The sequence below is a fragment of the Cotesia glomerata genome, linkage group LG2, assembly GCF_020080835.1.
Source record: "Cotesia glomerata isolate CgM1 linkage group LG2, MPM_Cglom_v2.3, whole genome shotgun sequence".
NCBI lineage: Eukaryota > Metazoa > Arthropoda > Insecta > Hymenoptera > Braconidae > Cotesia > Cotesia glomerata.
In genome coordinates, this window is record NC_058159.1 from 26,587 (window position 1) to 54,337 (window position 27,751).

Consider the following 27,751-nt stretch of genomic DNA (forward strand, 5'->3'; position numbering starts at 1 on the left):
AATAACATTGCGTCAGTGCTATTCTACCTTGTAGTAGTGGTTGTCAAGCTGTTGACTCTTTGTTACTATATATACACCTACAGACAGATTATCACTTTATTTATTATAAATAATAATAATAATAATAATAATAATAATAATAATAATAATAATAATAATCTTGTTAAGTAGATTATTTAGATTAAATTAATATTTCAACTGAAATTATTTGGTTTTTTATTTTAATTATTTATTGGTTATATTATTCATAGTAAGCCTATATTTTTAATTTTCATCAAATAATAATTAAATTTATTCCGTATAAATAGGATTATTCAACAATTAATTGTGGATGTAATATTTTTCAATTACATGCATACTTAAGATATTTAAAATTTAATCCGTAATATAATGGAACATTAATTGAAAAAAAAAAATAAAATAAATAAAAAGTATCCCACGATTTAAAATAACAATCACCTACCATTTTTTAAATTAAGCATTAATAAGCAAAAGCATTTTAATTAAATTATCGTTAATTATTATAATTAACAACCCATTTAACATTTTATAACTGTATTATTTTATATTCACTTATTTTAAACTAAAGAAAAAAATAAAAGGTAAAAAAAAGTACATCAGTATCAACTATTATTATTATTATTATTATTATTAATATAATTATATTTTTATATAAAATAAATTTTAATTAGCCCAAGTTACTCGACACTTTTCACCCTGTACAGCTTCATGACGTTTAGCCTCCTGGTTCTTTAATGTTTTTATTTTTTTGACTTTTTTTTATCTTTTCGCCTCGAGAATTAGGTAGCCACAGGGGTTAGAAGAGGAGAAAAAAAATAAAAAATAAAAAAAAAGAAGATTAAGAAAAAGAACAAGTGAGATCACAAGACTGTGTAAAGTATAGTATATATCTAAACAGACGCGTCGCGACGTAAAATCGTGAGAAGAGCACGTTTTTTTTTTCAGGGTTTTTGCTTTATATTCATTGCTAAGTGATGAAAACTTATGACTCAAGTGTCGCTAAGTGTTGTCACTCATTTTTAAATACTTAAAAATAATAGCAAACAACAATGAACAAAAAAATAATAATAATTAACGACAGACAATAAAAATGAAGAAAGTCACAAAAAAAAAAAGAAAAGTCATTACATCAGTTAATTATTTTAATTATATTATAATTAAAATTAAACAAATATAATTTTTAAATGCATACACATGACGTTATATATAACGTTTAATAATAATCCGAACAAAAACAGTTTCACTGTAAAAAAAATCGCGCCAAATCCACGTTCATAAGACTATTAAGAAAAAAAAATTTGTTTTTTTCTTTACAAAAATATATAAAATAAAAAAATTAAAAAATCCAAGTAACCGATATGATTACTTATGATTTTCGGAAATAAAAAAAAATTTTGTTACAAATTTAAAAATTAAAAAAAAAATTTGGAACTTATTTAATAGAATTTATAGAATTAGGACTTTAAAAAAATTGAAATACACAATGACGCACACCAAGTACGTTCCAAAATTTTTTTCTTAATTTTTAAATTTATAACAAAATTTTTTTTAATTTCCGAAAATCATATGTAATCATATCGGTTACTTGGATTTTTTAATTTTTTTATTTTATATATTTTTGTAAAGAAAAAAACAAATTTTTTTTTCTTAATAGTCTTATGAACGTGGATTTGGCGCGATTTTTTTACAGTGAAACTGTTTTTGTTCGGATTTTAGTATTTTTTGTATTTATAATAAAAATTTACAATTCGTACCAACTTAAGTCTCGCGTTGGTTGCATTTTTTATAGCAAACTATCCCCTTGAAACTACAGTTTATGTAAAAATAATTCTAGCGCACCCTGGCGGGTGTAGATTCAAGCTGTGAAATATATTTTTTTAACTGTAGTTTTCCATCTAATCAAGGATTACTATGCATTCTCGAATTATTTAGTCTGTGGCAGATCACTTTGCCCATCGAAAAAAAGTCATGATCGAAATTTTTGCGTTGCTATAGTTAGTGCTGATTAAATTTAATAATTTTAAGTAGATTAATTGTTATAAGTGAATATAATTAATTAATAACAGTCAAATAAAGTATGAATTACTGTTATAATATACAATTTAGGAAAAAAAAAGTACCGTAGAATTAAATAAAATTTTGCAACCTCAAAATACCGTTCTGCTTACAGTAAACACAGTCGGTAGTCTGGCGCTCGGTTTACAGCAAATTTGAACGGAACTTGGCGCCAGATTCTACCGAATCTGTGGATACAATAAGAATTAAAAGACATGAACATTATGAGAATTGCAGAGTGATGTAAAGTATATGCACAAGTATTATTATATATTGTCTATGTCAACATACAACATACTGTCATGTCAACAAGATTAATATCATTCGTGTGATTATGACGGAAACACGTTTAGAAATTATCTTAGCACATCTCGAGAGACATCCACACCCTTTACACAATACAAGTCATTATTATTATTATTATTATTATTAATACTAAACGTCTGCGTTAACTTAATAATTTTCAACATTATATCATTATCAGCCTTCATGTTCAACAAATTTTGTATTTTATTACTATGATCATCATTATCATTTATAGAATAAATCATTTGGTTAAATATTTATGTATAATATATTTCATCGAGTGAATAAGTTTATTTTGTTAAAAAAATGAAAAAATAACTGATGCATAACGTGTGTTGGCATTTGTGTTTAATATATATATACCGTGATGGCATTTCTTTATCTTTATTATTTTTTTCATGTCATGTCGAGTGAAAAATATATTGATGATCAAATATTTACAAACATTTTGTCCATTAAAACAAACTTAAAATTTATATGGGCATAAGTTTTTCATCGGTTTTTATTATCTGATGTGTAAATGAATTGAATGTGGAGAATACAGTGTAGTTTAAACTGGATGACGAATAGATTTCTCCACTTATCGAACAAACGTTATTCACATTTTTTTTTTTTCTTTTTTTTTTTTGTTTTTTAGCTTTTACCTCCTATTCCGGATTTCCACTTTTGCTTCTGCTTCGGTCGTTCAGCCGAGGTAGTGATAAAAAAAAAAGGATAAAAAAATTAAAATTATAGCTTGCTGACTTGCAGTTTTCAATTTTTAATTCATTTTTATTTTCTATCTCATATGTCTTTTTACTATTTTTATGGTTACTGAATTTAATGTGATAACTTTATGGAGTAAAAAATTTATTTATCAATAAATCTAATGAAAGTTGTATTTTAATAATTATTTTTAAGATGAAATATTTAAGCCAAAGAATTTATCGTTGAAGCGAAACAACTTTTTGAAAAGAAATATAAATTATCGAATTATTTAATTTAAGTGTTGAAGATTGAAAACTTTAAGGAAGAAAAAAAAAACTAACACAAATTGAAAAGTTGTCAAATAGAATTAACACTTTATTCAACTATAAAATGTTTAAATAAGCATATAAAAAATGAATCTACTGTTACAAATAGACAGAGTATTTTAATAATTATCAAAAATTTATTGAATATTTTTTTTATTATAAAAGTAATATAAAATTTTAATAAATAAAAATTTTATATTGTTATTGTCACAACAATAACCCTATAAATGTAATACAAAGTGTCTTAACAAGATTTTAAATCAACCTTTATTTTTTTTTTTTCCATTTGATTCATTTTATCGTTTTTTATGAGTCATAATATCATCAGTTGAAGCAGCCAAACAATAGCGGATGCTTTAAAATTTATTGTTTTCATTAGCTGGTGGGCTTTAAATCTGGTTCACGAAATAGGACGTGACGATAATATCAAATAGCACATTCAAAAACGTTGAGTATCAAATTGTATATGAAGATATAACTTATGTAATCGAGTGCAGTGTACCGATAAATAATGCTAAAAATTATCTCAATAACTCAATGTTATATTGAATGACATTTAAAACTTTTCAAATTAACAGCCCTATTATATCAATTTAATTAATAAACGTAATGTGTTGATTTTATTTTTTCTATATATTTTTAGTAATTATTGGAAAAAACTATTAGATTTATTTCTTTAATTAATTATATTTGCTTTCACCGAAACCACATACTCTTGGATTTTACCGAGCAAAAATCGATTAATTTATTTATTTATTTTATTTCTTTTCTTCAGTTACCAACGTAACAGCTCTTTGTTCTCAACTTAGTTATCATTATCACCCTTTCGTTCCAATTTGTTTTACCTTCTGTACAAAATATTTTATCATTTTTTTTTTTTTTCTTACTTTTTCAATTGAACATGTTCTGTTTATCGTATTTACTCGTCTTACGCTGTTGTGGTATACTTTTCCTTTTCCTTATACTTTTTTTTTTTTTTAATAAATTGAAGCTTCTGACTCAAGTAAGACGATTGTCGAACATAATACCGCCGAAAAATACTAACAATAAAAACAAAAATAAAATTAAAAAAAGCAGATAAAGTAGAAGAATCGATATATGAGTTGACCGATAAAAGGTTAGGTTCTTATTTTTACCTATACCATTAAAATAACTACAGTTTACTACGGTATAATATCTATCGACCAAGTTCATTCTTATTGTCATTATTAATAATAATTATTATTTAAAAAATTTTTTAAATATTGAAATATTTATACTACATTATTAAATATTAAAAAATAAATAATATTTTTATGATTTTTAAAGTCAAAGATATTACTGTATTGACTTTAGTAATATTTGAAAAATAAAAACAAGAAAGAAATTCAGAAATTTATAAAAGTAATACTGTAAATTTAAGTGATAGTGTTATTGGACGGTGGAGGTCGATCGCGTATGAAAATAGTATTCTAAATGTTGGATGGAAATGATCGCTTGGGAATAGGAAATGTGATGCTGCGTTACATAACTGGTATCTGGTAGCTAGTAGCTGTTTTTACATATGCAGTATATACTTGACTATTATTATAGTTTGAAGGTTTACATAATGGGATCACACAAGAGAATCGTTTAGTTTAGTTTCGTTTATATTAAACACTCACACACATATCGTATATTAGTATATAAAAAATATAAAATCCTATTGGTTGTCGATAAAAAAAATATTTTATTATCATATATGTATATCAATAGTTAATTATACTTAACTAATCCTATTACTATATCTGAATAAATAGTGAACCAAGCAAAAGATAAAGAAAAAAAAAAAAAAAAAAAAAAAAAAAAAAAAAATAACTCTAGTTAACAACTAACGGATCTTCCGGCGGATATATCAACCATCGTGTTTTTTATCGGCAATCAAGCTCTCTTTTTTTTATTTTATTTTTATCCTTATCACCGTGACGATGCATCTGATGGAAAAAATAAATAAACAAGAGACTAGTTTTTTCTTATTTGTGAATTATTATCTTTGTCAAGCATAACAAATAATGTAGACTTAAAAATAAAGAGGGTATAGAGTAAAAAAAAGATAAGAGGATTTAAGGTAGATTTTAGAGTATATTATAAAAATATAAATGTATAAATTTAAAAATATAGAGGTGAGGAATATATAAGATAAGGGTAAAATAGTTTTCATGATGATTCTACTCGGGGGGGATATAATAAAGAATAGAACAGTAGAAGCGCAGAGAAAAGCGTTGGTTAGCCAACACGTGACTTGAATTCTAGGCTTTTCCAGTTTCTCTTCTCTTTTCTTCTTTTATTCTATTCTCAATGTCGCTGCTGCTGCTGCTGCTACTACTTGCTTGTTCACCCAATCTAGACAGCCTTAAATCGGGTGTTACTTTACTTTAATTTACTTTACCTTATTTTACTAGCTTTCCTTATTAGCAAGTAACTGCCCAGAATCACGACAGTATGCACGATTGTTATAACAAAGAGAAACCATTTATACAAAAGTCTTTACGCCAAAAGTCAAATTTATTAACCTTGTCTTAATTATCATTCCCTCGACATATTATCATTTTGAAATATTTATCATAATAATAAATTGGTTATACGTTTTTTTTTTTTTTTTTTCACTTGATGTTAAAAACAGTTACAAAAATGATTTAAAAAAAAAATAAATAAATAAGAAAAATAGTGTATTGGCACTCTAGAATAAGTGAGACGTGTAAAAAGACACCGAGGAAAATTTCATTTAGTCGTTTTCTCGTTGCGTCTAAAAGTAAACGAGACCAATTGAAAAAGCCCTGAGAAATCCGATAGTTCTTGTTAACGATCATCATGATACTATTCTATGTCTTTTTTTTTTAATATATATATATATTAAAGATATTTTACTTCTACGTGATTAACTTTTAAGCAACTGTTGTTTAATTTTATGAAATATAACATCATTTCTTGTTTTCTATTCTCTTTCCTTCAGAATTTTGTTCCAATAGATTAAATTATTTTTTTGTACCTTTTATTTTGAATTTGCTATTAAACAACAAAATTTAATATAAATTCCTTGAAAATAAATTATTTTGATAAAATCAAAAAATAAAAAAAAATTAACAATACGCAAGAACGCAATTAAATTCAGCAATAAATAAAAATAAAATAACGTATAAAATATTCGTAAAGAATAAAAATTTCAGATTAATACGAAATTCTTAGTAACAGCTGTCAACGTTATTTTGATGTTACCGTGACCTACCGTAACCTGATGGTGATTCTATAGTTAAAATACTTTTTTATCTCGTAACACATAATAAAAATTAATTGGAAAAATTAGCCTTTCAGAAAACTGAGGGTGAAAGAACAAAAAAAAAAATAATTTTCTAAAATATATAATAATGGTAATAAACCAGCGAAAACAAACAAAAAAAAATAATAATAATAATACAGGGAATAATGAAAGTCAAGTGGATTGCGAAAAGAATATTATTTTCTCGAGGTCGTCGATTTACATGTTTAATGACCAGAAGCAACCGTAAGACGTTGTACTACTCTCTTTTCGCCAATTTCGTCTGCAAATGTATACTTGAATAGTCAATCAGTCAGAAAAAGTATAAATAAAATAAACAGTTGAAAAAGGTTTAACTATAAACAAAAATAAAATATAAATAAGTATATAACTTTTGGTTTATAGTACATATAGTATATACTATAACGAACGATTTGCCTCACAATGTTTTTAAGTTAATTCATTAAAAGTATTAAAGTTTATATCTTAAAAAAAAAAAAATTAGAAAAACGGTTGACCCTGAAAAGGCCATCCCTGCAACTTCCCGCTAATTCCATACCTAGGTGCTTAAAATTGCACTTATGACGTTTTCGAGCTCTTCGAGCTCAAAAATACAATTTATGTGTTATTTTGAGCTCTCTGAGCTCAAAGAGATAGCTTTGCTATGCTTTTGAGCTCTTCGAGCTTAAAAGTCTTATCAAAATTCGATGAAACACGATTTTTCTAATTTTCAAACTGCTGTAACTTTTTAATAAATCAATCAATTTTCACGCGGTAGGCGGCGATCGATGTGGTTTTTTGAGTTTTATAAATGATTCTGAACAAAAAAATTGATCTGATGAAAAATTTTGGAGTTATTACAAAAAAACACTTTTTTCGATTTTTTTCGACAACGATATTTCACGAACGCATCAACCGATTCTGACGCTCTATGTGGCGATCGATGCGGGATTTCAAGGTTAAGAGCTGATATTTAAAAAAAAAATGAAAAAAAAAAAAAAACAATTTTTTTTGTCACTTTTTTTTGCAATTTCTCGAAATCTACTGGTCCGAATCGGTTCCAACTTACAGGAAATCTAAGTTTGGCAAAGCCCTTTCGAATGACACCAACCGCGATGAAATTGGTCAAGCCGTTCAAAAGTTACGAGAGGTTTACATACACACACACACACATACAGAAGTACGGACATGATCGTGAAAATAATCAGGAAAGCTTCCTAGGACCTCGAAACGTCGAGATCCGATGAAAACTCGATTTTCAAAAAACGGGGTAAAACCAATAACTTCCCGACTTTTGAAAATTTTCAATTTTCTTAGCGGAAAGTTAAAAATGTCACTTAATTATATATTTTTACAGTTTTATTACTCTTACCGTTTAAATAATTTTCTATTCTTTAGAGTTTTTTCGCTTAATATCTATTACAATTTTTTTCTCAAGACTTTTTTATCGACATCTCAATTTTAATATATATCAATGACTGACATAATATATAAAAGATAAAGGAAATAAAAAAATTTTTTTCTGATATTCAAATGAAAGTAACCTTTTATGATTTTTTTATTACCAAGTAATTTATATCTGCAGATAATTTAATGTTCCGTATAATCGAAATGATGGCTATAAAAAAATTTATTAAATCGATGGATGATAAAACCTTTATTTTGTTATTTTTTTTCTCACTCAACACATTTAACCACTATTAACAAAATATAATATAATTTGATATTTTTAAAATCGTTATAATAATAATTATAAATATGATTTAATAAATTTTTTTATAAATAAATTGAACAATATACTGAAAGATAAAAATATTAAAAAGTACAGACATTAACGGGAATATCAGTAACGAGCTGGCAAATGATCAAATTTCGTGTGCAATGTGGTAATTAAGCTTTGCTCTAAATTCAAAAGAGGATTAAGTACTTTACTCAAAAAGTGTCCAATTCTCCGGTTTAGTGAATATCAAATATAAATGAAATGCTATTATAATTATTACATATCAATAAATACCTCAACATCTCCATCTGTAATATCCGATTTCCTATTAATTGATATATTATCATGCTTATACAATAATAACAATAATAATAATAATAATAATAATAATAATCAATCTGTTTGTATTTATAATAACTCAAATTTAGACTTTCTTGAACGACTTATAAAACTTAATGATTATTTGAAATTTTTCAATTTAATTAAATTAAAAAAAGAATTTAAGTGGATAATCTAAATTTTGGTCAGCCGAAAAAAAATAAAATTAAAACTTAAGGCAGTATTATTAAATTTATAAATTTATAGGATTTAGTAAAATTTTTAAATAATTTAAGTTTAAGTTAATGCATATTTAACTTTACTTTTTAGATTATACAACAATTTAACCAGGGTACAATTTCATTTAACCAAGTGTGTACTGTGTAATATTAATCACCTACCAACAATCTTCTCGCCCATTCACCTCTTGCTTTTTTTATCATTATTATCATCGAACGAGACCTTGACTAATCTACAAGTAACTTTATCGCTTTTTCTATCTACTGGTTAATTTTTTTTTTCTATATTGTATGTATAACTCATAAACTTGATAATTATTCAAACAAATCACATAAGCTTGTATTACTATTATATAATTATCATTACTATTTTGAATTGATAAAATAAATTTATAGTACATCTATATGTAAATATATATAGATATATATATTTTTTATTCCGTTTTTATTATTATGCTTAACCCCTACAAAATCTTTCGTATAATTTAAATAGCAATTATGATGAATGAATTTAAATTCATGCGACGAACAATTGAGACAAGTCTTGAAATCCGCTAGAAGGCATTATTAAAATACATACCAGTAAAACCCAAGCTTTGAAAATTTGTATGTATTATACTTAAAAACTGTCTTAAATTTTTATTTTTTATTACTATTCTTGAACAAATTTAAATAATTATTTGCAATAGTTATTCGATTATTAATTAAATAAAGAGTAATATTAAAATTAATTTTTGTTGTTACACCTCTGAGCTGACTAGAATTATTACTGATGACTGATGAAAAAAAAAGAAAAAAAAAACAAAAAGACTAAAATGAAATAAATGAAAAGTTAAATTAACAGACGATTTAATCATAATAATTTTAATTACGCGAGTGGTGATGTAAACTCGGCATTCATCTCACTGGGATTGCAAACCACATTATATTAAACAATCATAATAACAACAACAACAACAACAACAACAACAACAACTAAAACTAAAGCTAAAACTAAAACAACTGGTCTACTATGAATGTTAGCTTGTCCAGAACATTTTTTAAGACTCAAAACAAAAGGTTGTTTAATTTTATTTCATTTCTTTTATTTTTTATTTTGTGTTTAATGAAAATAGTTTAGCTCTACTTTGAAATTAATTAAAATATTCTAAAAAACTTTAATAGAATTAAATAAACACACATTTTATTGTGTTGGATTACATTGATGATTATACAATGAATAAATATAATTAATTAAAAATATCATTAGATAATATTGTACCTAAATGAAAATTAAGAACAAAATAACTAAAAATAGTTAAGTGAAAATATAACAATAAAAAAAATATAAAAAGTATAAAAAGGATCGATTGGTCGACGCCCACAGACATACCAGGAATCCTTGCCAAGATCTTCAACTGGGTGAGTCGGTACGGCGCCTAAAACTGTCTAGTTTGTCATTGAACACTACATTGTTATAAATTTTCGATATTTCCATTCTATAAATTTAATTTTTTAGATATATTTTTAAAAAATTAAAAACAAATTATTTAATATAATAATAGCTAATTAAATGTATACTTGGCACATACCAAAGAATGATAAAAAAATAAAAAAAATTTCGCAGTAAATAATAGTTATATAATTTAATACAAGAATAGAGATACGTTATAAGTTATAATGAATACAGACATATATGTATATATATATATATATTCAAGATAGGTTATCGAATGGAATTTATTTTTAATTAGAGATATAGTATGTAGCTAAACTTGCCGTGTTGTAACTAACCTGTAAATTCCCTTTAAGATAGGAAAGCTTTGGATTACCCTAGAAATAGCTAATGTCCTTTTGATGTGCAAAACAACTTTGATAGTGATGTAACGGATTAATCACAATCTCTATTCTCTATTCCGGAAGACTGCTTTTTGATCAACAGCCCACATATACCTACATACATAGATCAGCATCATAATCTATAAATAATTATTTTTCAATAACAACATAAATAAATTACATAATATATGTTGAATTTAAATTAATTTAATTAATAAATGTGTTAATAATATTTAAAAGTTTTTTTTGTTAATGAATATCAATTCACTGAATATTATTAAAACATAATATAGAATTATATAAAGTTTATTAAAAGAATACATATACCTATATACAGCCATGCAGTTGGACTTACTACTGTCAGTCTTATTACCATTTAAGCATTTACACCCTAAAAGTAATTTTCACCAATTCTATTCCTTGTATCCATTCTCTATAATAATTTCTATTATTATTATTATTATTATTATTATTATTACCATAGCTCTTTATCGTTATAGCTTATCATGTTATTTCAACAAGAACATCGCGATGAATAATAACTACCAGTGAGAAGGTGGATTTGGACGAGAGTTCGTTCCCCGAGTTCCCTGAATTCTCTTCTTCGAGTTGCTCAGAATTAACCAGAGTTGCCCAGAGTTATCCAGAGTTATCCAAGAACCACGCCCTGTGTTCCTTGTGGAACACTGTTAACCATCCTCCCTAATACTGACCGAACTATACGTCACACATTTTACATAATACCAGAAAACTTTAAATCATGTCGAATAAAGTAAAACTTTTTATAATTCCACAATTATCTATCGCTTATACAATTATTTATATCGTATCGTATTTTATGTTACCTTTATTATAAAATTTTGCAATGTATTGCAAATAATATAAATATTAATAACAATTATTGGGTAAGTTTTAATGTTAAGAATACTAAATTGAGAAGAGAATAACGTGAAATGAAACGTGATGTGATTTAAAAAACAATCCAACTGTGTATAAAAATGTTTACTTGATTTTAATTTAATAATAATAATAATAATAGTTATAATTCATATCATTCAAAACTCAAGCTCTGGATCTAATTCTTGACTTTCCCATGGTACTCATTTTTGTTACGGTATATTGCAACTGCTGAATAAATTTTCTCATTTCTCAAGATTCATTTTTAAATAAAATTACAAAAATTTATTTTAAAATTTAATCTCGCTCTCGTATCTCATATCTCGTATATTGAAAACAATAACTGAGGAGAAAAAAAAATATTATTTTTCAGATGGTATTATTGTTTTTGTTGATGATACTACTGTGATGGAAATAACTCATCGAGTAAAATGAAAACTACCTTTACTGTTATAATACCTTTTTGATAATAATTTATACAAGGGTGTTAACCCACCACAAAGTATAACAACAACAACAACAACAACAATAATAACAACATTAATAATAATAAGATCTACAATCTTTTTACTCTTTACACTCATCTGCTGTGTATATACTACTATACTATCCACCTTTTTAAATTGAAATCTATATAAGAACCAACACAGTATATGTGGTATACTCGACAAGTTTATAACTATAAAAGAGTATATATATATGCTTATGTATACTATATTCAAAAATAATGAGGCCATTTTCAGATTCACGTAGAAGCTAATCGCACATGTCAAGAACGCTTACGAAAAATAACAAAGTACCCTTTTATACATTAGCAAACTTTATTCTTCCTCTTTCTTATTCACAGACTATACTTTAGGGAAAGTAAAAAAAAAAAAAAATTGTAAATAAAATATAAACAGTTGGTAATGGTGGCAAGATAAACGATATAAAATCCGACGAGCTCATCTGTTACCTTGTTATATTCTTTATTAATTCAATCCTTTATTTTTTACTCTTCATAATAACAAAAAAAATACTCTAGACTTGTTATTTGTTAGTTTATTATACTCTCTATTAATCTTATTCTTTAAAATAGCAAAGAGTAAAAAATTTCAGATTTTAAACTTTTATTAATTATTAAATTGTATAGTAATATAGAAAAAAAATAATCTGAGTAAAAAATTTGATTTTTAAAAAATAATTATACATAATAGGAATCATAATGACCTTTGAATTATTATTATTATTATTTAAGTAACGATTGCAATATGTATAATTGTAATTATAATTATTTACAGATAATTAGCAAAATGAATCGTTTGAAATAGTAATTTTATTGTAAATTGTAACTTGGATATTGAATTTAGCTTGTTAAAATGGATGTAATTAGAGGTAAGTTATTTATATATATATATATATATATATATATATATATATATATATATATATATATATATATATATATATAACGTCGTTGTTCTATCGTAAAGTTTAAATTACGATTCATTTTGTATCCTGTTGCTTAACTTATTCTTATTTTTTACCACTGATCTGACATACATAATGTATAATATGTAAACAAATCAGTGATAACATAAATATTAAAAAATATTTTAATTATTATAATATTAATAATATTGATTACCCTTGAAATTAATGTCTATATATAAAATATTGCTATTATACTCACTCCTGTATACGTAATGCCAATTTAATAATGTTGTATATTTATATAATGTTGTATGTATATATATATATATATATATATATATATATATATATATCACTATCGTACTATATCCTGACTATATTAAACGTTTCTCTACCCACAATATCCTCTAATTATTATTACGTTGTTCACTAACTCAACTATTATATTAAAAAGCGACACAAAAAATTAAAAAAAATATTCATACATAAAGAAGAAAAAATGATAACTCGACTATTTTTTATAAAAATTTCTCTGAAATATTGTTTATAGCTACGTATATGTGAATATTTTTTTTTAATTTGTTTTTTTTTTTTTGTTAGCTCAGTTTACGCTTTCACGGCAGTGGTTCATTAAAATTTAAACTGGCAGTCGTAAAACAGAAGTGTGAAGTTTAGAAAGTTGGTAAAAAAAAAAAAAAAATAAAATAATAAAAAAATAAAACAACAATAGAAAAATGAAAAATTTAATTTATTGCAGATTTTTTTTTTTTTTTTTATATATTAAAATGTCTGATCTAAAATGAGCTTAACTACTTAAAAAAATAATTTAGTTTAAATATATAAAAATATTTTTATGTGTTATATGTAAGATTGAATTTAAGAGTATAAATAATTAATTTTAGTGTGTTTGTTACAGATGGACAAACAAACACGACAAACCCGAGGGTGGGGCTAGAAAATATTTATAATCTTTGAGCAGTCATGTGGCGTAAAGAGGTCCTGATGTGCTGTTGGTGTCTCGCTCTGGTGTCGTCGTCGTCGTCGTCATCGTTATCCCAATCTCATACAGGTATTATAAATTTACATAAATATAAAATAATATTATCCCTTGTAACTTTGATATATATATATATATATATATATAAAATAAATTTTAACCAACGAGTGTAAGTAAAAATAACTATTTTGTCTTTATCTTTATAATTATTTAAAGAATATAACTGTACCAGCAATGAGTAAAGACTAAAGACCAAAGGACTGAAGGAGTAGAGACAAGCTAGTCCTTGTATGATATCCTGAATTCACTTAGGGTTTAATGCAAATTAAGTTTACACACATGTTGTATTCACATCCCGAGTACTCGATCAAGGATATGTACATTATTCCGGGTGTATAAGTACCGTCTCTACATCTCTATATACCTCTATGTGTTTACGTGTATCTTGGTTGTCTTGGTTGTCTTGGTTATCTAGGTTGCCTTAGTGGTTGTTAACCACAACACTTAAAACTCCTTTAGTATTAAATTACCACAAAACGCACGACTACAACCTCTTTAAATAAATCAACTCAAACTCAAATTAACTATGCACATGAATTATTATTATTATTATTATTATTATTATTATATTTATCGAGTAAAATTTTCAATTAAGAATTTAAAAGGTTTACTTGTAATATAACTTATTATAATATAGACAGAAGAGTAGTTGAGGAAGATTTAATTTAAAGAGGGTGTTATCTTCATACCAACAGACACACAGTTATTAGTTATTATGTTGTATTATATGCTGTATGCGGTATGATATTACTGCTGACATCGGGTGTTATGCAAATAAATGTTTTTACACGCACTTACTACTACCACTACCACTAACTATACTCTATAACTATATAACTAAATAACTATATCACTATATATCTATATAAATGCATAGAGACATAAACATCGTGAATGAATAAGAAAAGGTTAATTTACTGTCACAAGGAGCTTTACTATATGTACTAAAGGAAAATGCTTTTGTCGGTAATATTACTCGCGATATCTTTGTAACACAGCGTAACTCGGTCATCCACAATCTCAACTATTTATATATACATATATAATAAATAACCAGGTCATTTTTATCTTTTACACCCCGTTTTTCGAAAATCGAGTTTTCATCAGATCTCGACGTTTTGAGGTCCTAGGAAGCTTCCCTGACTATTCCCGCGATGTTGTCCGTGCGGCTGTGTGTGTGTGTGTGTGTGTATGTATGTAAACCTCTTATAACTTTTGAACGGCTCGGCCGATCGGATCGAAATAGGTGGCGATCCAAAGAGTATCATTGCCATTAAATTTTGTAAAAAAATTTGAATCGATTCGGTTTGCTAGATTTTGAGAAATCTCAAAAATAAAATTTTCAAAAAATCGTTTTCTTGGAATAACTTCTAAAGGGCTTTACCGATCAATTCCAAAAACTAATCAGCTCTTAAGCTTAAAAAACCACGTCGATTGCCACCAGTCCCATCAAAATCGGTTAATTCGTTCGAGAGTTAAAACGAAAACGAAAAATTTCGAAAAAAGTGTTTTTTTCACATAACTTCGAGATTTCTTTTTGGATCATTTTTGACGAAATAGAATAATTATTGGAACCCAAAAAATTACGTCAATCCCCACCAAGAACGTAAAAATTAGTTGATTGGTTCGTGAGTTATCGTTGTCGAAAAAATTCGGAAAAAGTGAATTTTTCAAATTTCTCCAAGATTTTCGGTTCGATCAGTTTGTGTTCAAAAGTATATCATAGATTCTAAAAAAGTGTGTGGAATACTGCCAACCGCGTGAAAATCGATTCATTCATTTAGAAATAATTGCAGTTTGAAAATTCCAAAAATACTGTTTTATTAAACTTCTATCAGGCGTTTAGGTGTGGAATTGGCGAGAAGTTGCAGGAATGGCCTTTAGGGTCAACCGTTTTCCAGATTTTTTTTTTTCATTTTTTCTCAATAATAAGTAGAATTTAATTATATTCATGGCAATATTTATAATTTACTAGCAAAAAGAAAAAAAAATAAATAAATAAAAAAGAGGTAAAATGTAAGGCTTGTTCGTTTATGAGGTCATCTAAGTAATAAATTTATCTGGTATAGTGCGTTACTATAATACGGTAAAGTAACTAAAATAAGAGTAAAACTATAACTGGAAGAGCGCCAGTTCCGTTACTTTTTTCAGCATCACAAACTTATGAGTGTGTACCATAATAATAAAAAAAAAAAAAAAAAAGTATAGATAGATTTTGATTTTTTCTTAAAATCTAAGTATTATAGTATTAGGTTCTACCATACGTATGTTCACCAAGAAAACCGACAATAATTTATCATCTATTAAAGTCGCTCAAGCCATTATTTTGTTAATAACAATTACTTTGTTATATGTTTATGATTTATTTTTTACAAGATTTTAACTCAATTGTCACCTTTCCATTTTTTTAAAACTTTTTTTTTTTCTGTTTTCTTACATTAATATCGTTAAGTAAACTTCTTGAAAATAAAAAATTAAACTTGAGAATTTTATTTAGTTTCTCGGCTGTAAATACCGAAAAATAAAAAAAAATATATATATATTTTTTTATTGTAAAACTTTTTATAAAAAATTTAAGCGTTGACCACAACATACTTTTTTTCTGTTCTGTTGCTCTACTGTTCTACTGTTTCGAGAATTTAAGACTGAGAGACATAAAAATGCAGTAAAAATAAATGATGTAATTTTTAAAACTCGGTGTAGTTTCTTTATTATATACAAAAGATATTTGAGAGATAATTAAATAAATTAAAGTTGTACAATAAAAATGTTTGTATGTTTTTATTGTTAGTAGTTAAACTTGTACTTGAAAACTTTATTTATACTTAATTTTTTTTAAAAGTTTTTATTCTTTATTATAATTGATAAATTTTTTTCTTGTATTTATAACTTTTAGCAGATTGAAAAAAAAAAAAAAATATATATATATATATATATATATATATATATATATATATATATATATATATATTTTATCATTTATTTGGAGTAGCAGTGTAATAGTGGTGTATATTTTTATGAAATAATTGAGTATACCGCCCACTCACTTATTCCAAAGAGAATTTTAAAGAGTATATACGTCCCAAGCATTTAGGACACCAGACGATCAAATACACTTGAAATTTCAGCAACACCCATATCCACTTGTCTGCTTTATTAAAACCGATAAAGTTCCAACAAACAACAACAGCAACAAAAATGTCTTTTTTTTTTTTTAATGAATAATATTATCTAGATATAGATGACCATTTTCATTAAATAAAAATAATAAAAATCAGAAGATGAGATAAAAAAAAAAAAAAAAAAAAAAAAAACAACGGAGAAAAATTTTATAATATATTAATGAAAATATGTCATTCGATATAATGAAAAGTGTCGTGATCCTAAAAAGTTGTTGCTACAGTGTCATATGTATAAAAGTATATAAAATTGTATCAATAACGACAGATGACATATGTGATAACATGAAAAGATTATAGTATATTGTAAATCCAAAACTTGTTGAATTCATGTGAGACTGAGACCGAATAGTTGCAAGTACAGTTGATACAGTAAACTTGATAAATATTGTATATATAAACTAACACAGTAAATGAGATTTGTAGTGGTTGGACTCTAAAAATAAGTGATAACGATAGGAAATGAAACGGGTAGGGATAACAGACCAGATATAGAGGATAGAGGATAGAGGAATTAAGGACAAAATGGGTTTGAGTGAGGAAGATAGGGTTTATGTATAGGGCAAACTTTACTGTATTAGAGTTTATATATATATATATATATATATATATATATATATATATAGAGTGAACTAAACTAAACTAAGAGACAAGATAATATAAATATGGATAAGTTTCGAGGTAGAAGTAGGTTTCCACCGTTTCCACCTTTTGTACCGTTTGCGCTTATTCCGCCTGTTCTACTCACTGGTATTTCACTATTTCATGCAAAGGACCTCAATATTAGTATACACAATACACAAACTTATGTATAATTATAATAATTTTACTTATATATTAATCTAAATCTATTACTTTTACAATCAATGAACACAATACTAACCTCATATTTACATTTATTTAAAAAAAATTTTTTTTTTATATTTATAAATTTAATATACCTATGCATAACTTTAAATATATCCGAAAAATATATTTTACGCTTAAATAAAAATAAGGGAGATAGGCAATAATAGTAGAGCATTTGTATAAATTACCGTAATTTCCTGTAAATCTGTTCAATAATTATAAACCATTTCCATTAAATTTGTCTTACTAACATTACTATTTATTATTTATAATATTAATAAATTATTTTAAAAAAAATTAAAAAAGAATATATAACATGTTGTTGCTCTTAATTTAATTAATTACATAGATAAAGTGATTCGATAATACATAATACATAAAATATAAAATAAAATAAAATTAGTAATATAAATGGACGATGAACCGTGAAATCGACAATTAATAACCGCAATAGATATAAATGAAAATTTAGTATATAAATTTGGCATGTCCATGTGGATTGTCAATGAAACTGATATTATCAATTATCGATAGATATATCAGTGGTCTAATAAGAGTTAATTGGTTAAATGATATATTATATGTTTTAGTGTCTGTTATCTGTTATATTTATATACTAAAACTTTACTCAATTATTTAATGATAAAAATTTACTTTAAATGGTATAGATAGATTTTTTTAAAAACATTTATTTATAATTCGATTTATCTAAAAAATAACAAAAAAAAATATAAAATATTTATTGTTACATCTAAGTATCTCTTATTTTCTAAATAACACTTGACATTTTTCCAACAATAGCTCGATCCTACTTTTATCTCTACAACGGAATAAAGTAGATAGAGGGATTCAACAATATTAATAACAGCCACTTTAAGTGATATGTATATATATTTTTAAGACATATAAAGGTATAAAGAGTATCTTTATTGTGTTATTGACTTTGATTTTATCGGGAAAATAAATTTTATGGGGGGTAATAAATGAGTGTAAAAATAAAAATATAATATTATGTTAGGATACTTGGAATGATTAATAGTGATGCACGGCGATTGTGTATATATATATATACACCAAATAAAAATAAAAGGTTGATTCACAACTAAAAAAACGTATCTTATGGATGGAGACAGAGTATGTTGTCGAAAAAAGATCCTTATCTATGAAAATCCTTGGCACGGAAATTGCATTTTGACTCACTCGTTTTCACCAACTCATTTTTTTACTATTATTTAAATCTCCATTTCTTTTGTAAGCCACCTCTGAACCTCTGAACCTCTGAACATCCGAACCTTAGATCCAAGTTACGTTTCAATATTTTATTTTATTTCTCTAAGCAAAAAGCAAGAATAAGGCCTTCGAAAAGAATGAAATTACACCAGCGTTAGAGTCCAGGGAATACCTAAATTTATATCTTATATTCTTTACTTTCTATATATCCTCAGAGACTATTTTTCCGAGTTTGCCCGACTATTTATTTTAACCTTTTACTCTTTACTCCCTTTTTCGGGATGCTTTTTATTATCAATATAATTGTTTTTATGTGAGTGACTTGGAATTTGAAAAAAAAAAAAAAAAAAAAAAAAAAAAAAAAAACAAAAACAAAATTGTGAAAATCATTGATTTTTATAGCAGAAATTTAAAAAAGAAAAAAAAACAGATACGTTTATATTAATCTCATTATTTTCCAAAAGTTACAAAAAATTTTTAATTAGAGAAAACTATAATATATATCCGTATATGAATAAAGAAACGAAAAAAAAAAAGATCAGATATATATCACCTCAATTTCAGCTTTATCCATTTGTGAATCGCCTCGAGACAACTTTTCAACTTGTTTGACACAAATAGAAGGTGGCGGGTATGCACGTTTCATTTTATACCGTAAAATAAAGCCATAACGAATCGACATATATATATATATATATATATATATATATATATATATATATATATATATATATATATATATATATATATATCCATTTGAACATGTATATGCTTTATAGATAAATAAGTAAAAAAATATATATATTACAAATAAACTAGTAAGAGAGTGAAATAAGAGAAGAAAAGCAAGGAAGGAAAAAACGTTGTATTGAAAAACAAAAAAAAATTAAAATTTCGTTATTTATAATTTTATTTTATTTTAGTTGTCAGCGTGTATGTATGACTGATAGTGTGAGTAAGTAATGATGAAAAAATTTACAGAGACACTTTTTACAAATAGACTTGTACATTACCTTTTTATTAAATATTCCTGATTAATTAATCTGATTGCATTTATTGTATATTTTACGTGGATTTAGGTTAATAAAAAAAATAATAATTATTTTAAGCAAATTCGTACTTAAATTCTGTAATTATCATTAAATATTCAATTACGCAGCAGTATTTGAAAATATAATTAATATTTAATATACTTTTGCGTGTGTATACTCCCTTAATTAATCTTTTATAATTATTAAATCAATAAAATTTCATAATTAAATTATTTAAGGATCGTTATACATAATTACCGGTAATTAAAATCAAGAAAACTCCATTATTACGAATAAATAATTAATATTTTTTAATTAATTAGGTAATGCTATAACTTTTACAATATAGAAGCTAATAATATTTTTAAGAATTCAGATGTGTCATTAAAAATGAATACAATATCTCAATTAAATGCTTTTATACTATCATTATAATTATTGTTTTATAAATTTATTATTATTCAAGTATTTTCTATAATGGATATTAATAAAGTCATTTAATAAAATATTCAAAATTGAATTTATTAATTTTCAATCAATAGCATTTATTTTTTTAATAAAATTTCGAACACTATATTGATAATAAACAAAGACAATTGAATATATATATATATATATATATATATATATATATATATATATATATATATATATATATATATATATATATATATTGACTTAAACATTTTTCTGAAAAGAAAATTAAATCCAATCCTAGCACAGCAGGTATGACAAACGCTCACAATCTATCTCCGCTGTAAATCAAACGGACGAAATATCTAGCCATGATCTACCAGTACTAGATGCAAGAAATCAAACAAGTTATACAACATTTGTACGACCAAATGATTTTGTTTCGTCTCAATTATTTTTTACGACAATATTAACAAATAACCCGATATTTAATTTTATATTATTTTTCCAATAAGAGATACCTACTATCGATAATTTATTTCGTAAATATATTGTTAAAAAATAATATAACAATATATTTCACAGTTTTCTATCTTCTCATTCGACAAGTAAAAAAATATATTCTCAGATAAAATCCAGGTCAATTAAAACTCACGTTACTCTAACAATGTTAAAAAAAAAAAAAAAAGAAATAAATAAATAAAATAAAAGCAAGAGACGCCGCTGGCAAATAAACTTTGATACGATGTATTCGAACTTTGTACGGCCTTGGGCATTTTTTTACCCAATGTTTTTTTTTTTTTTTTTTTTTTTTTTTTTTAATTCTAATGCTTACTTCAGTTAGCCGGTTTAAAAATGTTTAAAATATTGATTGAAATAACAAAAAGGGTATCAAATCAAAGGATAAGTTTTTTTTATCGATTAAAAAAATAAAATACAAATACAAATGGTGCTTTAACTTTGAAAATAATAAAAGGCTGCACAGAGTTGTGTTAAATATTTGATAAAATTAAATTTTTGTATTTTTACAAAAATTCGGATGATAAAGTTTGCGATTAAAGAGTTTAAAACATTAAATCCAGGAAAGAAAAAAAATTTTTAAAAATAGAAAGATAAAAAGGTGATGAACACGCGAGGTATCCTAATGTCAATATGATAATGATTTGCTTGTTGGTAGCGTATATAGTAGTGGTATGTATACAATCATAGGGATGAAAGGGATAAAGAAATAAAGAATCGACTCCGCTGAATAGAAGGAAAAAACGTAGTAGTACGCATCGGCAACCGGGACACGCTTTAGTTGGTACTTGTAGAATTTTTATTTACAAGTTACTTTCCTTTTGAACTGAGATAGAAAAATTTTACAGAAGCGAAAAATTTCTCGAAAATACAGGAAAATGATTTGAAAAACTCAAGGAAAGTAAAAAAATATAAATAGTTGAGAACAAAGTGTATATAAAGGATGGAAAATAATAATAATATTAATAAAATAAAGACCTCGAAGTAAAAAGGAAATAAAATTTTCTTATTCAACGATGAAGATGTAATGAACGATGAAAATGTTGACCCTCTATCCCATAACCTAGTAAGGTATACTATGTATATACGAAGAAAAAAATGTGATGGTCGTTGTGTGACTTATAAATTTTATTTGAATTGCTCAACGTTAAATTATTCTTACCAAATAAATATTCATTTTATTTTAAATAATATTAAAAAATATACATCATAATGATTATGATTATAAAAGACGTGAATATTTAAAAAACATGAGTAAAGTTAAATTTACATATTCATTTTACAAGCCTTTTTTTCGCTATTATTGGAATTTTTTTCCTCCTTCCGTTGAACCGAAAAAAAATTATATTAAATATACTGAGAAAACAATTATTAGTTTATTATATTGAGTTTAATTTACATATATATATATTTATTGTTCAATTTAAATATAAACTAATCGTAATCGAGGGTATATTAAATAAAATAATTATAATTATAATAATAACAACAACAGTCATTATTAGTATTATCATCATTGTTATTATTGTATGTAAAGTGTAAAAGCGTGTGGTATTAATTTAGTAAAATAGAGTTTCTTAATTGGAATTAAACACCATACCGCAGCTGTCTCTTCCTTATATACATAGACTTTAAGAATAGTACCGCAAACTCAATAATTTAACAAGTTACATACAAAAGTATTATTTATCTCTTTATTTGTGTATTATTATTATTATTATTATTAGTCGACTTTAATGTTTTATTTAATAACTTTCTATAATAAGTAATACATTTATTAAAAATCTAAGTATAATATTAATATTAATGATATTATTTTCTTTTTTATTTTGTTGTTATAAATTTATACGAAAACTATAATTTATTATTTAAACAATAAATTTAAGTGATTATTCTCTATTTTAAATATTTTCGGATAAAATTTTTTGTGTAAATATAAAAAATCAAAGCATAAAATAAGAGTAATGTGTGAATATAAAAGTTTAACAAAGTTACCAACCACGGTATTATATCAGATTGGGTATATATAGTTGTATTACTCTGTTACTCAAGTTGAAATAAAAAGGTTTTTGAGGCAAGAACAACAAAAGCTTTTGTATTGGAGTACAATATTGTTTAAACTACAATAGATAAAGAGGTTTTTTTTTTTCTCTTTTTTTACTTTTTTATATTGATTTTATTAACTTGAAAATATTTAAAATAGTTATACATATCGGTAAAGATTTTAATTAAATTAATAGAACCATTTATATAACTTAAAGCTGCCCTATGCATTAGCTAAATAGTGTATAACTTATAGGATAAAAAGAAACAAATCATTTTGACATGAATAATTATAGAGCGATATTAAGATAATAAAAAATTTGAATAAGGGTGAGATAGTTTTTACAAGAGAATAAAAAAGCTCTTGATTCGCATTTAATTTATTTCTTCTTCTTCTTCTTCTTCATCTTCTTCGTCATCTTCTTTTTCTTCTCCTTGAAAAGTTTCTGCTGAAGAAAATCGCTCGTTAATCCCGTTAGAATAGACAATGATGGACGAACACAATGGAGTTGAAGTTTTAATCTTAATGAGAAAATAAAGAGGCCCTCTATCCTCTATCCTCTATCCTCTGTATTATATTGTATTATAAATGTATATTTATTGTATTATTAAGTAATAATACATAAAATTACAATAACTTTTATCCAATAGGTATAATATTTAAAAATTTTGACATTTGTAAAATTTCCATTACTCACGACAGCACAAAACTTTTAGATTATATTATTATATAAAATAATTCAAAGATTATTGTAGTGTAAATTTCGTTTCAGAATTCCATTTTACTTTTACTGAATGAGTCTGTAATAATAATACTAATAATAATAATAACAATAATTTTATAACGATAGAATAAATAAAAAAATTTATTATTATTATTTTAAATAATTACAGATTTATCAACAAAGGAGGTAGTAGTTGAAATATCAGTATCAACTATTACATCAACTCCTTCAACTCAATCTACTCCATCAACTAAACCTTTAAAAACAACAAAAGCAACAACTGTAAAACGATCGATGCCAACAGACTCACCAATGTTGAACTACATATTTGATATTCACAGCACGCTAAATAAACATCAGCATCACCGAGATAATCGTTGGGGTCCTCACTTTGAGGGTGAAAGCCAGAATGTAACTGCTCAAGCTGGTGCAACGGTCATTTTAGACTGCAAAATATCTCTACTCCAAGGCAAAACTGTTCGTATTATTATTATTATTATTTTCATATATATTTAGGGTGTGTCATTTTTAGGCGATATTTTTTTTTTTACTGCTATACCAGAAAATCTGGTAGTATATAGAAAATAAAAAATTATGCCGCTGTGCTAAAGGTTTTAAGTCCAATAGCGGCTTAGCTCATCAAAAAATTCGATTTCCCATTTTAATAACACAGGAAAAATTTTTTTTTTGTTTCAAGTGGACTTTTCGTTATTAAAAAATTTTTTTTTTCGAAAAACCTTCTTGGTTTTTGTAGAAAATTAAATTTTCTACAAAAATATTTCTTTGGACGAAGACTGTAGAACCACTATTTTCGAAGTTATAGCCCGTTAAACGGTAACATTTAAAAAAATACACGTTAAATTCCATTTAATTTTCAATTTATTACTCTTACATGAATAATTTAATTTTATTGTACATTTTTGAGCATTAAAATTTTTAATTTAAGTATTGACTCGTTTCAATATAACAATCTAAGTCAAATTATTATTAAATAGTTATTACTATTGTGAAATAATAACATTTATGGATTGAAATCATATTTTCGCGCATATTTAACAGGCGAGACCATCTTTTTCTCGCTTTGCTCTCACGGAGTTCAACGGAACTATCTCTGTCGCACTCCCAACAGCAGAGCAATTGCAGTTTCGATTGGTTTCACGAAACGAATGAAATTTTTCAAAAAAACGCTTTGTGGTGAAATAGTTTATTAAATTATCTATTATCTCTAAAAACGTTTTTTCAAAATTTACATTCGTTTCGCTAAGCCGATTGAAACTGCAATCACTGGTCTCGGCTGTTAAAGCAATATATTCCTCAAAAATTTATCTGTTTCAAGAACAATTTTCACTCAGCCGGACAGAGGCTTCGGAACTCTGCCACATTTGTATTTTCATTGTATAAATATACATAAAAGCATGGTATTGTGCGCCTTCAGCAATCTAAGCTCCTCGACAGGATTTAGAATTTATGAAAGATTTACTGAATTATAAAAAAATAAATAAAAATATTTCAGAAGTAGCGTCAAAAAAATTCAGCAATCACTTGTGGTATTTATCTGAACAACTTATTTGTTTGTCATTATTTGATAATAATGTTAGTGCAGAAATCAAATTAAAATTAATTGAATTGATTCAGAAAAAAAAAAGTCAAATTAAAAACTTTAAACGATTTAATGTAAAAAATGTTAATATTAATTCCTTACTAAACAAAGAATTGTATGAATTTGCATCAGAAGAGTCGATGATTATTTTTAAAAGGTTGGAACTCCCAACTGATTTTTTAAATTTACATCCTGATCAGTGGATATCTGACAAAAGTTACAATACGTGCCTCAAAATTTTAAAAAATTTATGCACAGGAAAAAATTTCCAAATGCTAACAAGCAGACGTTAATGTTACCATTTTTAGATAAATAAAAAAATGAAATTTTTTGTAATTATAACGATTAATTAATAATAATTTGACTTAGATTGTTATATTGAAACGAGTCAATACTTAAATTAAAAATTTTAATGCTCAAAAATGTACAATAAAATTTAATTATTCATGTCAGAGTAATAAATTGAAAATTAAATGGAATTTAACGTGTATTTTTTTAAATGTTACCGTTTAACGGGCTATAACTTCGAAAATAGTGGTTCTACAGTCTTCGTCCAAAGAAATATTTTTGTAGAAAATTTAATTTTCTACAAAAACCATGAGAAGGTTTTTCGAAAAAAAAAATTTTTTAATAACGAAAAGTCCACTTGAAACAAAAAAAAAATTTTTCCTGTGTTATTAAAATGGGAAATCGAATTTTTTGATGAGCTAAGCCGCTATTGGACTTAAAACCTTTAGCACAGCGGCATAATTTTTTATTTTCTATATACTACCAGATTTTCTGGTATAGCAGTAAAAAAAAAAATATCGCCTAAATATGACACACCCTTATATATATAGATGCTAATACGCAATATTTTGATTATTTTATAGTAGTAAAAATAACAAACAATACAAGGATAAAAATCAACCAGACTAAATATTAAACAAGCTGATCCATTAAACATTAAATACGCGTATTCATATATATATATATACACTTACAATGTAAATTAGCTAGAACTACAACTATTGTTCTTTGTTCATTGGATAATGTCGTGGATCGTTAGCTTTCCTCTCTACTCTTTACCTCACCTCTTATATGTACCTCACACACCAATGGTTGTAGTTACCACTAGTTACGTATATATGTATGCATGTACATATATATCTATAATATAATACACATGCAACCAGGTGTTGGTATTTTCGAGTGTCGAATGAACCTCCATACTAACAGAGCATAAAACAATTCACTATATGTACAATGTAGATGGCATATATTGTTCATCAGATAGACGCATTGTAAATACTAGTAGATAGTAGTAAATAGTAGTTACCATCACTCGAATAAATGGGCATATGCCATTGATGAGATTATACAGTTAAACTATACTCATTTGTATGTCTCTTGTCTTTTGTCTCTTGTCTCTTGTGCGTGTTTATAGTAGTAAATTCCTCCAATCAACTAGATTATCGCCAATTTAACTTTATTTAAATTCGATTGCGCTTTATATAAAATATAAACAATGTTTTTTTTTTTTTTTGTTTTTATTTATTATTTACAGGTTTCATGGATAAAGAGACACGATGACGGTGAAAAGATGACACTATTGACATATGGTCAACAAACGTATACTGGTGACAACCGTTACTCTGTTGAGTTTCAGTATCCAGACAACTGGCGATTAAAAATTTTAAATGTCAATAGTAGTGACGAAGGCCAATACGAGTGTCAAATAAGCACTCATCCACCAATGACCATTTATATCAATCTACATATTAATGGTAATACTTAATATTATATTTTTTCTCTAACTTTTAGTAAATTGTATATATATATATATATTTTTTTTTCTTTCCAAACATCCACTAAATTAATCACTAAGTTTATAAACTTTTTGTTATCTTAATGAAACTTTATTAACCTTTAATTAATCTTATCTGAAAATATATTCCCGAGATATATTATATTTTTATTAAAATCTTTACAAACTTAATTATTGAAAAATTTTTTAAAAAAAATAATTAAGAAAAGTTTAAAAATTTAAA

The 27,751-nt window shown here is 25.2% G+C and overlaps 1 protein-coding gene across 4 annotated transcripts in view; it reads left to right on the forward strand.

Annotated features, from left to right (window-relative positions):
* Window positions 1-27,751, forward strand: part of LOC123259828 — a 56,945-nt gene that overhangs the window by 23,927 nt on the left and 5,267 nt on the right. For all 4 annotated transcript variants that reach the window (XM_044720569.1, XM_044720566.1, XM_044720567.1 and 1 more), the window contains 3 exons: window positions 13,991-14,143; window positions 24,291-24,598; window positions 27,268-27,487. In XM_044720569.1, the coding sequence (XP_044576504.1) occupies window positions 14,056-14,143; window positions 24,291-24,598; window positions 27,268-27,487 (616 nt within the window). In that variant the 5' untranslated portion in view covers window positions 13,991-14,055. The remainder of the gene's footprint in view (window positions 1-13,990; window positions 14,144-24,290; window positions 24,599-27,267; window positions 27,488-27,751) is intronic.